Consider the following 16,861-nt stretch of genomic DNA (forward strand, 5'->3'; position numbering starts at 1 on the left):
TTTTTTTTTTTTTTTTTCCATTATCCCCTCATTTTCATACTAAGTCACGCAACACAGATTTCCATTTTTAAAAGGTTTAGCAAGTTTTATATTAACCAGAAGAGTTTCTAGATGAGAGGATGTTTCTGCCTCAACATTTACATGTTTTTAATATTTTAATTACAGAGTTCAATAGCTGTAGTCACTTATGTGCGGCCTGTATCCAGTATTTAGGAGATAGTGGGTTCGAACCCCACTGTCGGCAGCCCTGAAGATGGTTTTCCGTGGTTTCCCATTTACACACCAGGCAAATGCTGGGACTGTACCTTAATTAAGACCACAGCCGCTTCCTAACCACTCCTAGCCCTTTCCTGTCCCATCGACACCATAAGACCTATCTGTGTCGGTGCGACGTAAAGCAACTTGCAAAAAAAAAAAAAAAAAAAAAAAAAAGTTAATTATGATCAATGTTTTCTAATTCTGCACATTTTTCAGTGATTTATTTATTTGCATATATATATGTAATATTTTAGCTTCTACTGAAGATGGCCTTTAGATAGGCTGAAACATGTTTAGACATTATCCCATCTAATATAGATGTTTGTTTTTTTTGTATTGAAAAGGAGGACAGCATAAGGCTTTTTTGTTTGTAAAGAATCAAAGGTCTTTTTCAAAATTAATGAAAAGTATATACAAAGATGTCTGATACTCAGCAAATTGTTCAATGATAAGCCTTACTGTATTAATCTGATCCACAGTAGACCGAGCTTCTCTGAAACCTGCTTGTCCTTGGCAGAGTCTCCTATCAACGGCACTGCTTATTCTGTTTAGTATGACTCTTGACATCACTTGATAACAGGTGAAGTTCATAGTAAAACTCTCTCTTCATCATGTGTGAAAACAACGTGTCCTTTTCAAGTCTAAGTCCTAATCTGTGAAGCTAGGATAGGCGGCAGGGGCTCGTGGGGCGGTGGAATCCACTTATCGTACAAATTAACTGAGCTCGATAGCTGCAGCCGCTTAAGTGCGGCCTGTATCCAGTATTTGGGAGATAGTAGGTCCGAACCCCACTGCTGGCAGCCCTGAAGATGGTTTTCTGTGGTTTCCCATTTTCACACCAGGCAAATACTGATGATGTACCTTAATTAAGGCCACAGCTGCTTTCTTCCCACTCTAGCCCTTTCCTGTCCCATCGTCGCTGTAAGACCTATCTGTGTCGGTGCGACATAAAGCAAATTGTAAAACAGAATTAGGCAGCAGGGGCATATGGGATGGAATCCACTTATCATATAAATTAATGTCCGGCTCCATGGCTAAATGGTTAGCGTGCTGGCCTTTGGTCACAGGGGTCTCGGGTTCGATTCCCAGCAGGATCGGGAATTTTAACCATAATTGGTTAATTCCCCTGGCAGGGGTACTGAGTGTACTGTATGTGTTGTCTTCATCATCATTTCATCCTCATCACGAATGCAGGTCGCCTATGGGCGTCAAATCAAGAGACCTGCACCAGGCCTCTCTGGAGGCCACACGCCATTATTATATTAATTAATTAGTTAATTAATTAAAATCTTCTACCGCATTTCCCACCCCTGTGGGGTTGCAGGTATGAACTGTGCCGCACATGTGGATTTGACCCTGTTTTACGGCCAGATGTCCTTCCTGATGCCAACTCTACATGGAGGGATGTAATCACTATTGCGTGTTTCTGTGCTGGTTGTTAGTATAGAGTGTTGTCTAAATATGAAGAGAGTGTTTGGACAAACACAGACATCCATACCCTGAGCCGGAAGAATTAATCAGACGTGATTAAAATCCCCGACCCGGCCAGGAATGGAACCTGGAACTCTCTGAACCGAAGGCATCAACACTGACCATTCAGCCAAGGATTTGGACAAAAAAATAAATAATAGAGAGTGGCCCAAGTTACCAAGTACCTGCTACTCTTAGTACCAGTAATATTTTGTAAAGTGGAACTGATCAAACTACCTGGTTCCTCTTACCCATTCTGTTACTATCTTCATCTTGCTACCTGCAGCTTCTATAGCCTCAGGTACTGTCATATTGACGTGCTGCAAGACGCCTTCCCGTAGCAGGCGTTCGTGGATCTCATTTCCTGAACAACAAACAACATCCCTTATACATTAAACGTAATTGCATACATACCTATACAGTAGGGTAGGCCGAAAAAACTCGAATTCTTTTTTCCAAGTAGTAATACTGCGGAAAAGTTGCTAATTGGGGAGAATAAAACAGGGTAAAAAAAAAAGAAACAAAATAGGTTCATTTCTTCCGGTCGCGCACGTGCTCTAAATTTTGCCGAAATTCGGAAAAATGTATATTTTTACAATAATTTTCTACCTTGCTTAACTTGTCAATATTTAAATGTAATAGCTCTAGTCAACTCTTACTCGAACCAATAATGATTTAGAAAAAAGAATGGTTCAGATCGGTTAAGGTCTTCGCTCGTGCAACAGCCGTCAAAAATCTAACAAATTCTCGCGTTCGTCGTAACTTGCTTGGGTCAAAGACTCTGACGCTCAGCCCACCTACCACTCTCGCCACCATGCCGTGCCATTGTTGTGTCAGTCTGCACTTATCCCTCTTGTTTGATATGTGTTTCATTCGCTCTTCCAGTTACTACTGTGGCATTTTCATCTACTGTATTTTGATGTATGTTTTGTGTTATGACATTTTTGTGTAACTTCGTGACTTAACGGAGGTATATTATGGCTGTACCTCAGAAACTCATCACAAGACAGGCATTTGATTGCCCTCTATATGGTGCACCTAAAGACTTTTCATCAAACAAGCTTCCTACTGGTGAGGACGTGATTCGGTGTTGTATCACAGGAGAGATAGCACTTGGCGCTTAAAATTAATAATAAGAGCGTCAGTTTTTCACATGTTGCCAGTACAGTAGCTAACAAAATAACTGGTTTGTATCAGAAAGCATCCATCCCAAAGTTTACAGATAAGAGAACTATGCAGCTTATAAAAGTGTTGCATGATAAATATTACAGCATTCAAAAATCATATACCCGGGTTAAGAATAAAGATTCATTTAAGCAGAAAATTGACGAGTTTAAGCAAAAATGCTTATTGATTTTTGACGTAGCGCCTTGCAAATGCCCCATTGTTGTTAATTGCATTTGTAACAGAACCTCAGATTTATGTAACTGCGCTCTGTCAACTGTGTGCAAAATCAAACAAAATACCTGCTATTGAGCTAAGATTTGTTTAAGTATTACGAGCACACGGAATAGGAAAAGTTGGAGGGTTGGACGTGCCTAAACAAAGAAACGTATTAAATCATTCAAAAGGAGATCATGTGACAGCCATTTAACTCTGGATGATGAATCTGAATCTCATCTGAAACCCTCGTGCTCGTACTCAAATGTAAATATTGTTGAAACTGATGATGACCAATATATTGGTCGCTATCGCTACATTTACTAGAATGATAGCAACTTTAACTTTAGCTTGTTTGATGAAAAGTCTTCAGGTACAGCAAATATAGGGCAATAAAATGCCTGTCTTGTGATGAGTTTTTGAGGTACAGCCATAGTATACCGCCATTAAGTCACAAAGTTGCACAAAAATGTCAACACAAAACATCGAAATACAGTAGATGCAAATACCACAGTAATAACTGAAAGAGCGAATAAAACACACATCAAACATGAGGGATAAGTGCAGACTGACACAACAATGGCACGGCATGGTGGCGAGAGTGGTAGGTGGGCTGAGCGTCAGAGTCTTTGACCCGAGCAAGTTACGACAAGCGCGAGAATTTGTTAGAATTTTTACGGCTGTTGCGTGAGTGGAAGACCTTAACCTATTTGAACCATTCCTTTTTGTAAATCATTATTGGTTCGAGTAAGAGTCGGCTAGAGCTATTACATTTAAATATTGACAAGTTAAGCATGGTAGAAAATTATCGTAAAAATATACATTTTCCCGAATTTCGGCAAACTTAAGAGCATGTGCGCAACCGGAAGGAATGAACCTATTTTGTTTCCTTTTTTTACCCCATTTTATTCCCCCCAGTTCGCAACTTTTCCGCGGTATTACGACATGGAAAAAAGAATTTGAGTTTTTTCGGCCCACCCTACTATACGTTCAGGAATATTGAAAAATAATGATGTAAAGCAGGGCTTGATATGAGATAGAATAAAATGAGAAATTGGCAGGATGCTTGAATCTCTTTCCCAGCTGGCACATAATAATCACTCAATATATATCTCTCTCTCTCACCATCTTAATTAACTGGTATATAAATTCTATTATTATTGACTATCACATAACATTATGTTAGTTACTGATTTCTAATCCATTCGATGTGTCATTATCATACACTAAAGGCTAAGCCTTGTTGCTGAAACCATTCTCCTCTCAATTCTTCTGTTCTTTTCACTTCCTCGTACTTTTTACATCCCGTCAAGTTTTATCTTCCTTCTTTCCATATCCTTTATCAGTTTCCGTTGTTCATTGATTTCCTTTAGAACTAGTTGCCATACGTCCTGAAAAAGTGGGATTGTCCTGAATTTGAGCATGTGTCCCGACGTCCTGACTGAATTTTTAAAAATCCCTAAATGTCCTGAATTTTAAAAATTAGAGCAAATCATTTAAAAATTTTGCTCAAATGTTTTTGAAAGGGAATGGAATTTTTTTGGTTGGTCATTCTGAAAAAGAGTCTGACGTCATTACCTGACGTTGTCATGGTAACAGGCTTGACCTACACTAACGCTGTCTACTTCCACCTGGGAGCAGCGTGTTGAATAATAATGAAAATTATTTCATATCCACGTTAGCTAGTAATAAATGGGTTTGTTTTTTAAAACAATGTGAATCCAGTGAGCATTATTCTGAATTGCTTAAATTGGCTCAGTTCTGTTTCCTTTCACCTGGCCATAATGCATGCGTGGAAAGAAGTTTTTCTTTAATGAATTCACAATGGACAGATGACAGAAATAGACTGACAGTAGAATCTGTTAAATCAATATTATTGCTGCAATACAATTTTAAAGAAATATCTTGGCAGGAATTTCACGATTACATTTTTAAAAATGATGAGTTGCTAAAAAGTGTGTCAAGTTCGGAAAAGTATGATTGGTATCAGCATCAGGGCACTTCTGTGTCATAAATATCTTGAAGCAAAGGTAAATAAATGCTGTTTTTAGTTTACACTTATCCATGTTATTGAGAAATGAGTAATTCCACGTGAGCTGTCCCATCTGTTACTTAAAAATCTATGCAAATAACATTGTACATTATATAATTTTGGAGTGGACTGTAAAGTAGGTGTTTTACATTAAGTATGATTTCTTATTATTTCCCTGTTTGATTTTTAACATTAACATCATATATTAAGTGTGTCTTTTGGTAACGGACAGGGAAGTTCATATAGAATTACCCAAATACACTCGCTGGAACCATAGGCCCCAACTTTTGGTCTTGAGCATGGGGGCAGGGATGAAAATATCAAATATCCTTACAGGAGCAAAAACACGATTGCGTCTCCGTACCACTATATGCATGGGAGCAAGTGCTCCTGTGGAGTCGGCACCTACGGTTGAAACTTGTCGATGTTGGTGTCTTGAATTTCATCCTGAACCTTATGGCAACCCTATTTAGAACATCTCGATCCGTCTTTTTTTTTTTTTTTTTTTTTTTTTTTTTTCCGGTCCAGGATGTCTTTGTCATTTTCCTCTAAATCTACATTTCAGTTGCTTCCAATGAATCTCCTTCCTTTTTTTGCAATAGCCCAGCTCTCACAACCGTAAAGTAGTACACTCCAGACAAAGGATTTTATAACATAAGCCTTTAATGTTTTTAAACTTATGTGGTATTTGTTAAAAGACTTCTTTTATTTTGAAAGGCCTTTTTAGCAAGAGCCATTCTTCTTTTGATTTCCTTGGTGCAAGTTATAATGCTTCCTAAGTAACAGAAATAATGTTGCACTTATTCTATTTTGAATTTCCTATTCTTATGTTGGTAATAACTTTCCTGCCATCTTTGCTCACAATTGAAATGTTGGTTTTCTTATTATTGATATTACCGAGCTCGATAGCTGCAGTCGCTTAAGTGTGGCCAGTATTCGGGAGATAGTAGGTTCGAACCCCACTGTCGGCAACCCTGAAAATGGTTTTCTGTGGTTTCCCATTTTCACACCAGGCAAATGCTGGGGCTGTACCTTAATTAAGGCCACGGCCACTTCCTTCGCACTCCTAGCCCTTTCCTGTCCCATCGTCACCATAAGACCTATTTGTGTCGGTGCGACGTAAAGCAACTAGCAAAAAAAGAATACCGTATTATTGATATTAAGTTTGTAATGGTTCACAGTATCACACAGAACAGTCAACATTCTATTTAGTTCCTTCTCAGAGTCTGCCATTATGGAAAAGGTCACTGAATACCTATCTAGCCAGGTATTTAATGTGTACAGATATTCAAATACCTTGGAAGTATGATTTCCTGCAGGGTCACTGCAGATAAAGAAATAGTAAACAGAGTGTCTAGCAGTTCCAACTTCTACAACCTCCTAAAACATCTACTTTGGGATAATCTAAGTGCCCAGGAGAATCAAGATGACTCTGTATAAATCATACTTTGTGCCCATTCTCACCGTCTAGAAGAATGAACACTGAAAGAGAGAGAAGTTAGTAAATTGCAAGCATGTGAAATGAAGTTTCTACGAACTACCCTCCATAAAACATGGAAGGACCATGTAAAGAATGATGACATCAGAATAGAACTGGAAATGGACTTGATATAAGAGAAACTAAGGACTTTGAGACTAACATGGTATGGACATACAAAGCGAATGTCTGGCACAAGAACACCACATGTATGCCTGGAAAGAATGGTTGAAGGAAGAAGGCCAGTGGGAAGCTTAGGAGGAGATGGCTACACCAACTGAGAGGAGAGAAGAGGAGGGAATTGGGAGTCGTTGGTGAGAGAGAAGGCATTTCTGGACAGATAATGATGGCATGCTGGAGGGATTCTATGACGATGATGATGAAATTTCAAGAAAGATAAAAATACTGTACTATGGATCTCATTTTTACCATAAGAATACTTACAGGAAAGTACGGGCAACACTGAAAGAATCTTGTGATTATATTTTTGGACAGTGACAAGATCTAAGACAGTGTCCCTCGGAACAAGATCTGGGAATGTCTGGAAGACCTCGAGGTGGTGAAGTACTTGATTGACAAAGTAAAACAAGACTGAGTGGCTTATATGGTTGTGGCGCTGGCCTTCTGACCCCAACTTAGCAGGTTTGATACCGGCTCAGTCCGGTAGTATTTGAAGGTGCTTAAACACATCAGCCTTGTGTCAGTAGATTCTGGCACATAAAAAAACTCCTGCAGGACTAAATTCTGGCAGCTCACATCTCCAAAAACCATAAACTAGTAGTTAGTGGAACGTAAAACCCAATATTATTATTATTATTATTATTATTATTATTATTATTATTGAAAACGCACACATGCCGTGCAATAAGAAATCATTACATTACATTACTTTTCTTTGCTGTAAGCTACGATGGATTTCTATCTATTCCTGCATTTTATAATATGGTATCTATCACACACACATGCGTCGTTTGGTTCGTGAAATAATTTGTTGCAACACACCTTGTGGTGAAAACCATGGATCGCCAGTCTCATCGTCACATGTCGCATAGCATGATTAGCTTCCATCCAGGTCCTGTCTTGCATAGCAGATGTTGCATAGAAGTTCTTTGGTATGTTGTTTTTTCTTCTCATTCAGATCTTGTATAAGCTGTTTAAAGCTGGTACTAGCTGGGAGTATGAGGTCGCATCTCAGATCCTCTATTAAGAAGGTCTCCCTGGTAAGCTCATATACTAGCCTCGATCTTGCATTCTGCGGAACTCCTAGAATTCTCTTCAAGTATCTGGCCTTTACTCGCTCCAATTCTTCCAGCTCTTTGTATGTGAGGTATTCTCCCACTAATTCTAGGCCATATGTCAGAACAGGTAGTATCTTCAGCCTAAACAGGTCCATAGCTGCATTGATCGATAGTTGCGTGATGTTTCTGATTTCATTCATAGCTCTAGTGGCCGCCACTGCTCTAGATCTTATATGTAGTCTGAAACTCTTTCCCATCGTTTGGATTGTGATAACTAGGTATTTAAAATTGTTAGCCCTCTTGAGTAGTTTGCCATTGTATTTGACGTTTTCTGCTTCAGTGAGTCTTCCTCCCTTCCTAAACACTACTAATTCCGTTTTCTCTTCGTTTATCTGGATGTAGTTTCTCTCCGCCCATTTGCATAGTGTATTTATCGATACTCGCAGTTTATCTATATCTGTCGCTGTGATGGCCATGTCATCAATGTGCTTGTTTCTGCCATTCCTTTGGTGACATCGTATGTAAGGACATTTAAACAGGATAGGGCTGAGTGAGTCGCCTTGGAGAACACCGTTCGTCTGTGACAGCCAGTCAGATATGCCTATTCCATCACCTATCTGTATGTGATTTTCTGCCAGTATATTCGATATCAGGGTCGTTGTGCTCGTTTTCCCAATTAGTTCCTCCAGTTTATCTATTAATACCTTTCTGTTGACCATATCGAAGGCTTTTGGGTAGTCAACAAAAACCGCATATAGTTTTCCTTTTGGCCTTTCTATCGTCTGCTTTATTTGCTCCAACAGGTTTTCTACTACCAGAGTCGTGGATCTTCCCTTTCTAAAACCAAACTGTCCCTCTGGTAGAATGGGTTCTAGCTTCTCTGCCAGCCTATTGGTGAGGATTCCTGTTAAGAGTTTCAGTGATATAGATTCCAACGCTATTCCTCTATACGTGTTTGGGTTCTCTGTGTCTCCTTTACCCATGTATAATAATTTGATTGCTGACTTTCTCCATTCGTCTGGTATACTTCCTAACTCTAAACATTTATTTAGAAGGGAGGTCCATATCGGTATGTATTCTTGTGCTGTCTGCTTTAAGTGTTCACTTCTTAATCCATCTATTCCTGGAACTCTGTTATTCTTCATTTTCTGTATCGCTCTCGCAATTTCATCCGCGGTGAAGATCTCATCAGCTTGTGGAGTCCTAGGTGTCTTAATCATGGGTCTTGTTTCTTTTGAGCAAATTACTATTCTTATATGATCTATCCATGTTTCCATGGGTATGTTGGGCTGTGTTTTCTGCCTTTTTGGTCTCAAAGCTCGGTAAGGGTCTTCTTCTGCCTCCTCTACAATTTTCTTATGCTCTTCTTCCAGGTGTTGCTTTTTCTTCTTTCTTATTATGTTCTTGTATTTCTTTCGTTCGCATTGGTATTCTTCAGTGATTGTGCTTGCCATTTGTTCTCTAGTTTTATGTAGTGTTTTCAGTGTCAATTTTCTTTGTTCATAACATTCTCTGTCGAACCATGGCCTCGCCTTCCTATTTGTATCTTGTGCGGTGGCCCCATTTATTATAGTTGATTTCAGCCATGTAGCGGCCTCGTCAATATATCCTGCTCTTATTGCTCTTTCAACCTTATCTCTTTCTTTCATTTTCTCTTGAATTTTTTTTATGTCCAGGATCTTGCCAAATGTTATATTTCGTCTTTCTTCTAATTTGCTAGTTCTGATGTTTTCTATATTTAATTGTACTGGAGTGTGTTTATGGATGACTGCTTCTTCTTTTTTCACTGTGGTAGCAGGGTGTTTTGTTCTAAAGCCCTTTGTGATTATTAGGTCTTTTGTGCTAGCTCTGTTATGTCCTATGTATGTCCCGTCCTCCTGTCTGTTGTGTACTGTAAAACCTTCGTTTGTTAGATACTCCATTACTTCTTTGCATTTTCTATCTTGCCTATTTATTGCACAATTCAGATCTCCCACAATGATTATCTTATCCATACTTCTATTGTGATCCAAGACCATCCCTAGTTTGTCTATTATGTCTGTGGCAGTGTGATCTGGGTCGAAGTAGACTGCTACTATAACTCCAATTCTTGTCCTGACAACCAGCATGTTTTCTTCTCTTAAGAGTAGTTTGAAGGGGGCCAGTTGTGGTTTGATTATGCATAGCACCCCTCCTGCTGGTCTTCCTCTTCTCATACACTGTATCGCATAGGCATGAAAATTGTAAAATTCTGGGACGATAATAATATTATTATTGGGTTTTACGTTCCACTAACTACTAGTTTATGGTTTCTGGAGATGTGAGCTGCCAGAATTTAGTCCTGGAGGAGTTCTTTTATGTGCCAGAATCTACTGACACAACGCTGATGTGTTTAAGCATAAATCAGATGTGAAAGAGAGAGGTCTCAAATCGTCCCTACTCTGGTAAACTAACGAATCAGCAAATTTTCAAAAGGTTGGGAGAGCTGAAAGAAGGTGTGATTACTCATGTCAAATCCATTTTTATTTTTAATGTTTAGTTTTGTGCGTTAGCCATACAGAATGAGCTGCAAAAGTGAGACTTTGTCAGATGGTAGACAATATATAAATAATAAAATGTAGACCAAAACTTCAGAACTGCAGATTCCCTACTTTGTCACTTTTGCTAGTTTGCCAGAGTGGGGACGAAGTGGGAAGACGTCCTGGAACAGAAGATGTAGGCAGACAGGACAAGGTGGCGAGCACGTGTACACTACACCTGGGAAAGTGGAGTTGGGAAATGATAATGATGATTATGAAATTTCATGGCATATTGGATGTAAATCCTTGCATATACTGTACCTTCTAGAATGCTTTCTGCTAGGGCAGTGATGATGCTTTTGTTGAGAGTGAAGTCTTCCTTTGTCCAGATTTTAATGTTGTTCTGATTGCAGCGCTGGGCTACCAGAAGAGCAATCAGTGTACAAGCATTGCTTCCTGTGAAAAAGAAACACAATTGAATCTTCTTATTTATACCTCCTGACCTCCATTTTATGCATTTCAAGAGCTACCTAAATATTAAAGAGCAGACAAATTCAGAGACTTGTACTGCTGATGTGTCTTCCTCGTGAGGATGTCTATGGATCAGTGGCGTCACGTGCTTAAAATATTTGGGATGTTCACCTGAAGCTGACAGTAAATTTAAAAAATGCAACACCGACCTCAATAGCTGCAATTGCTCAAGTGCGGCCAGTATCCAGTAATGTCAAAAACATATCAGATGTAAGGCTTTTCAGGCGTTTGCTCTATTAACCAGCATTTCGTCTTAAGTCTGACACTAGACTCATCAGAGTGGGATGTGTCAGACCCTACCCACTGACGCTGGGGTGTATGCAGGTGAACTTATCAGAAGCCCTCCATGGAAATTTAGAATTTTCCATTTGGAATTGCTCGGCGGGCAATAATTCCATTGTGGAGATTTATCTCCCGTATGCAGTTATCAGACTGTGCCTCTTATAAGGGCTTCTGATAAGTTCACCTGCATACACCCCAGCGTCAGTGGGTAGGGTCTGACACATCCCACCCTGATGAGTCTAGTGTCAGACCTAAGACGAAACGCTGGTTAATAGAGCAAACACCTGAAAAGCCTTGCATCTGATATGTTTTTGACATTTTCGACATGCTCTATTGGTGAAAAATATATAATTCCCTCCATGGGAATTTAGAATTTTCAATTCAGTATCCAGTATTCGGGAGATAGTAGGTTCAAACCCCACTATCGGCAGCCCTGAAAATGGTTTTCCATGGTTTCCCATTTTCACACCAGGCAAATGTTGGGACTGTACCTTAATTAAGGCCACGGCCACTTCCTTCCCACTTCTAGCCCTATCCTGTCCCATCATCGCCATGAGACGTATCTGTGTCGGTGCGACGTAAAGCAGCTAGAAAAAAAAAAAAAAAGCAATGTATATGCTTAAGTTGCTCCTCAGTCGGTAAATAGGTTAACAGGAGCTCAGGTAGCCTATATTGTTTCTTCTCTTTGGTTCATTAAGCAATACTATGTTGTACATAGGCAAGTCAGTAATTACCTGCTATTTTGCTCTAATTGTCTTTAGGTTGGCTCTATGGCGTTGCGTGCTCACCAGCCACTAGATGGCTTGCGCTTTTGTGACGTAAAGATGGCCGCACTACTCTCTGTTTGCACCAAGGAAGAACAGTGTTCCATAATCCGATTTTTGTGGTCTGAGTGTGTACCAGGAGCGGAAATTCATAGGAGACTCTCAGCACAATATGGGGACAATGTTTTGCCACAGTGGAGTGTTTACCAGTGGATTGAACAGTTCAAATGGGGTCGCACGAGCCTGAAGGACGAGGAAAGATCTGGGCGTCCATTTGCAGCCGGATCCCCAGTCAAAAAGAAATTCAAGAGTCAATCTCCTGCAGGAAAAGGGATGTGCTCAAAATGTTTTAGAACATTACCAGGAAAAGGGGGAAACAATGAACATTACAGTGATATGCTGGTAAACAACCTGAGATCTGCAATTTGCAACAAACACAGAGGTCGATTGTCGGAAGGACTTCTTTTGTTGCATGATAATGTGCGTCCACATACTGCCGCCCACACCGCTCAAACTCTTCAGATGCTGCGTTTCAAGGTTTTGGAGCATCCTACGTACAATCCCGATCTCACCCCTTTGGGCTGCCATCTGTTTAGTCCACTTAAAAATGCTCTAAGTGGCCCTCGATTCAGCTCCGATCAACAGATGAAGGAAGCGGTGCATATGCAGCTTGCTGCGCAACAAAAAACCTTTTTTTGCAGAGGGTATCAGAAAGCTTGGGAAACAGTGGACCATGGGCATTGAAAAGCAGGGTGACTATGTTGTACTCTTTTTGTAATAAATTATAAAAATTAATTGCAGATACTTTATTGACTTGCCCTCATACGTGCAACTGTCAGCAGCACTATGCGGTTAGTCATTTAGCCACTCATAACAGCTCTGTGCATTAAACACTGCCACGGACTACGCGATAAGTGCTGCTATCTTTGGGATTTGAAAATAACTTTTAGAAAAGACGTTGGAAGCAGGTCAGTGGTCCATAATTCACTGCATGATCGATGTGAAGCAGCCATTGGATATTATATCAAGCAGGCAGCACCGTCATTACACAGTAAACTCTGAGATTTCAGACGAATTAAGAACAGTGCAATCAGAACAAATGAAGAAGTACTGGTCAGATAAGAAGAATCAAATAGTACAACCTTCAAAGAAAAAGTGTACATGGAAGACTCAAGTGGTCAAATGTGGCCAATAAAGTTAGTAATAACAAACTGTGATCATATTCGCCATACCCACAGCATGGCCCCTTCAAGCTCTAGCTATGCAATACGCCAAAGTTTGTAGTTCAAAACGGGGTTGTTATCGGCTGGCGTGGTGCATAACTCAAATGGAAATGGAAAGTCAATCGGCACTTACAACTTCGTAAATATGTTCTCAACATACAGAAATCTTGTTGCCATCATACAATATCATGTAAATTTTAAGAGTTTGATGATTACCAGAGTGTTCACATGCTCGTATGATCCTTATGACGGGATGCCCCTGCTATAGATCATGGTTAAAGTCTCAGTCACTGGATCTCAAGATGATATACATGGTGATTCCCATAGAGAACCTGAACTTTTTGTCCCATATGAGTAAATTTCATCATCATCATCATCATCATCATCATCATCATCATCATCATCATCATCATCATCCTTCCAAGTATTGGGCCATGTGGCCTGTTATGGTCTTGTATTTTCTTTTCATAGCTTCATTGGATGTCCTATAGATCTGTGTCCTCTTGGTTGGTAGTGTAGGATCTCCTTTGGTAGTCTTTCAGATTCCATCCTTTGAACGTCACGTTTCCAGTTTTCTTGGTAATCACATTGTCATTTCTTATACGATCCCATTTTGTATAGCCTGCTGTTCTGTGCATGAACGTCATTCCACGTGCTGTAATTTTGGAAATGTCTTGAGTTTCTATTGTCCTTGCCTCACTGCCATAGCATAGGGTTGGTCTGGCTAAAGTGTTATAAGCGAGTGTGTTTTTGGACAAGGGATGGCTTCATGATGTGATTTATAATTCCTGTTGTTCTGGTAAACTTGGTTATTTTTGCAGAGATATCAATTTCCCTTTGGTAAAATAAATTGTATCCCAGATAATTGAATTCATTGACTCTTTTCCAAAAAATCTTATCTAAACATATTTTACTAGGGATAGGGTCCTTCCCATTAAAGGCCATTATTTTACTCTTTTCTGGTGAAATGATCATGTTGAATTTTGAAGAGACTTTCTGGTAATTAAAAACTGACCACTTAAGATCATCTTCTGATGATGCTACCAATGCAACATCATCAGCAAAGAGTATGGCATCTAGATGTGTGAGATATCTGCTGACTGGGATTGATCTATGCCTTTCATGCCTCCATTCCTGCATTATGTTGTTCATATAGATTATGAACAACAAAGGAGGAAGTTCACAACCTTGTATGAGTAAATTTATATTACCAATATAGTTGGTTCATTAATGGACATTATAAATTTTCCAGCTAACTCGTTCCTGGTTGCCAGCATTCCACCCCAGTGTGCTAAGTTGGGCTCATCAGATGGTAAATAGCACACCTACCAAGATGCTTGGCCAGTGTGTACCGGGAAGGCCGCTGCATAGGCTACTTGGAATTTGTCTTATGAGACAAAGTCTTTCATAATGCATTGGCACTGAGCTGCTTTTTTCTTTGGATTCTTTTTCAGTTCTTGAATCAAGTAACCCTGGTAAAATGAAATGAAATGTCGTATGGCTTTTAGTGCTGGGATATCCCAGGACGGGTTTGGCTTGCCAGGTGCAGGTTGACTCCCGTAGGCGACCTGCACGTCGTGATGATGAAGACAACACATACACCCAGCCCCCGTGCCATTGGAATTAACCATTTAAGGTTAAAATCCCCGACCCGGCCGAGAATCGAACCCGGGATCCTCTGAACCGAAGGCCAGTATGCTGACCATTCAGCTAACGAGTCAGACAGTAACCCTGGTGGATTTCCCATACACTACAACCATATATACGTCCTTACTACAACCCCTAAATACCCTCATAACCTTATGAAGAGATCTCTAACCTTTATTTACAATCCCGTTTATGTGATTTAACCCAATGTAAATCTTTCCTTATATTAACACCATGAGGAACTTTCACCCCATCAACACAGTAATTAAAACTGAGGGGACTTTAAAAATTAAAATTGATTTGAGATCACGTAACCTTTGTCAAAATTTTTGAAATTGAAGAGACACACATCCCTCCAGGGGATATCTCAACAATGTATGGACACCAGATGCTCAAATCCAAGGCTAAGATCACACTTACTAATTCCACAGCCTTCTTAGTTCATATATCCATTCTGGATTCTAAAGCCATTCCTCCCCGTCTGCCAACTCTCAGTATTCTCCTGACAAGGCTTACCTAACCCCATGGCACTACAGCTCTGAAAGGTCTTGGCCTACTAAGCAACCGCTGCTCAGTCAGAAGGCCTGCAGATTACGAGGTGTTGTGTGGTCAGCACGACAAATCCTCTTGGCCGTTATTCTTGGCTTTCTAGACTGGGGCCACTATCTCACTATCAGATAGCCCCTCAATTCTAATCATGTAGGCTGAGTGGACCTCAAACCAGCCTTGAGATCCAGGTACAAATCCCTGACCTCGCCGGGAATCGAACCCGGGGCCTCCGGGTAAGAGGCAGGCACGCTACCCCTACACAATGGAGCCGACAACAAGGCTTCCATCCTAATCAATTATCATGCTCCTATCAATCAAAATAACTTCAGATATCCTGAGAAAGTTGAGACCTTCTGGACTCAGCCTGATAATGTTCTTTCAGGTGACTTCAACACCCAGTTGGGGAAGGAGTAAAAGTTTAGATGCATCATAGGTGAACATCCAGTTCACAACCAAACCAACCATAATGGGAAATGCTTCATCGACACCTGCAAGCAGATGAACCTTAAACTTATGACCTAATGAACTGATTTGTGAATGTAAGATGAACCCTGTTGGTATCTCCCACTGCAATTTCCTTGAGATATGGAATATGAAAGTGTTTAGAGGTGCTAAAATTAATTTGGACCATTATCTAATAGAGGTTGGAGTGTCGAATGAAACAAAGTCCAATCACACATCCCAAACACAGAAGATCCATAGATATTGGATCAGTGAACTGATGTTAAATTAAAATGTCATTCATGATTACCAGAAAGGGTGTGAGTCTCTAGAATGACACAGGTGGGAAGACATTTCCATGATGCTGGAACTCTAACAATCAATTTAACGGGGATAAAGGAACATCCATGGTGGACTGTACAGTGTGATGAATTTCTCAAGAAATGTTCTCAAGCCTGAAATTGCTGGAATGAGGCAGGAAAAATTGAAGAATTCCTCATTCAACGTAAACTGATCCATAAAACAAAACATGCATATGAAAAGGCTCACCTTGAGACCAATGAAGAAAGTGGTGATGTGATTATTGTTTTAAGAGTAAGTACAACTAGGCAACCATCCTCTAATCGGAGGTAAAACTGGAAGGGGTCCGACACTTTGAAAAATGAATGCATCGTACAAAGAAAGACAAGTGCCACGAAGGGCATGAAAAATGAAAGACTCACTAGCCCTCAGAACCTAATACTGTCAGGGTCAGAAAAGAACAAGTGTTGACCAAGGGAGGTCAGATAGGATAGATGAAAGTGAAGAACCTGGCACAAGTAAGAGGGAGCAATGCCAGGATTCAGCTAAGGGCCCCATGGTCGCCAACCGACACTCCCAAGTCATAAGCCCATGGGGCCCCTTTTAGTTGTCTCTTACTACAGGCAGGGAATACTGTCGGTGTAATTGAAGAAACCTTCAGGAGGAACAACACTGTACGTTTGCCAAGCCCCTTCACTATGTTTTCGGTATGAGAACGGTAATCTTACTCTGAACAATCCTGATAACTGTGAATTATTAGCTCAATATTTG

General features: G+C 40.2%; 1 protein-coding gene across 1 annotated transcript in view; it reads right to left on the reverse strand.

The window, feature by feature from the left end:
• The window catches only part of LOC136885481 (uncharacterized), a 37,232-nt gene that overhangs the window by 16,301 nt on the left and 4,070 nt on the right, over positions 1-16,861 (reverse strand). Inside the window, exons 2-3 of the mRNA XM_067158059.2 lie at positions 10,675-10,809; positions 1,980-2,092 (exon numbers count right to left, since the gene is read on the reverse strand). Of these exons, the coding sequence (XP_067014160.1) occupies positions 1,980-2,092; positions 10,675-10,809 (248 nt within the window). The remainder of the gene's footprint in view (positions 1-1,979; positions 2,093-10,674; positions 10,810-16,861) is intronic.

This window comes from Anabrus simplex, chromosome 14, assembly GCF_040414725.1.
Source record: "Anabrus simplex isolate iqAnaSimp1 chromosome 14, ASM4041472v1, whole genome shotgun sequence".
In the NCBI taxonomy this organism is placed as follows: domain Eukaryota; kingdom Metazoa; phylum Arthropoda; class Insecta; order Orthoptera; family Tettigoniidae; genus Anabrus; species Anabrus simplex.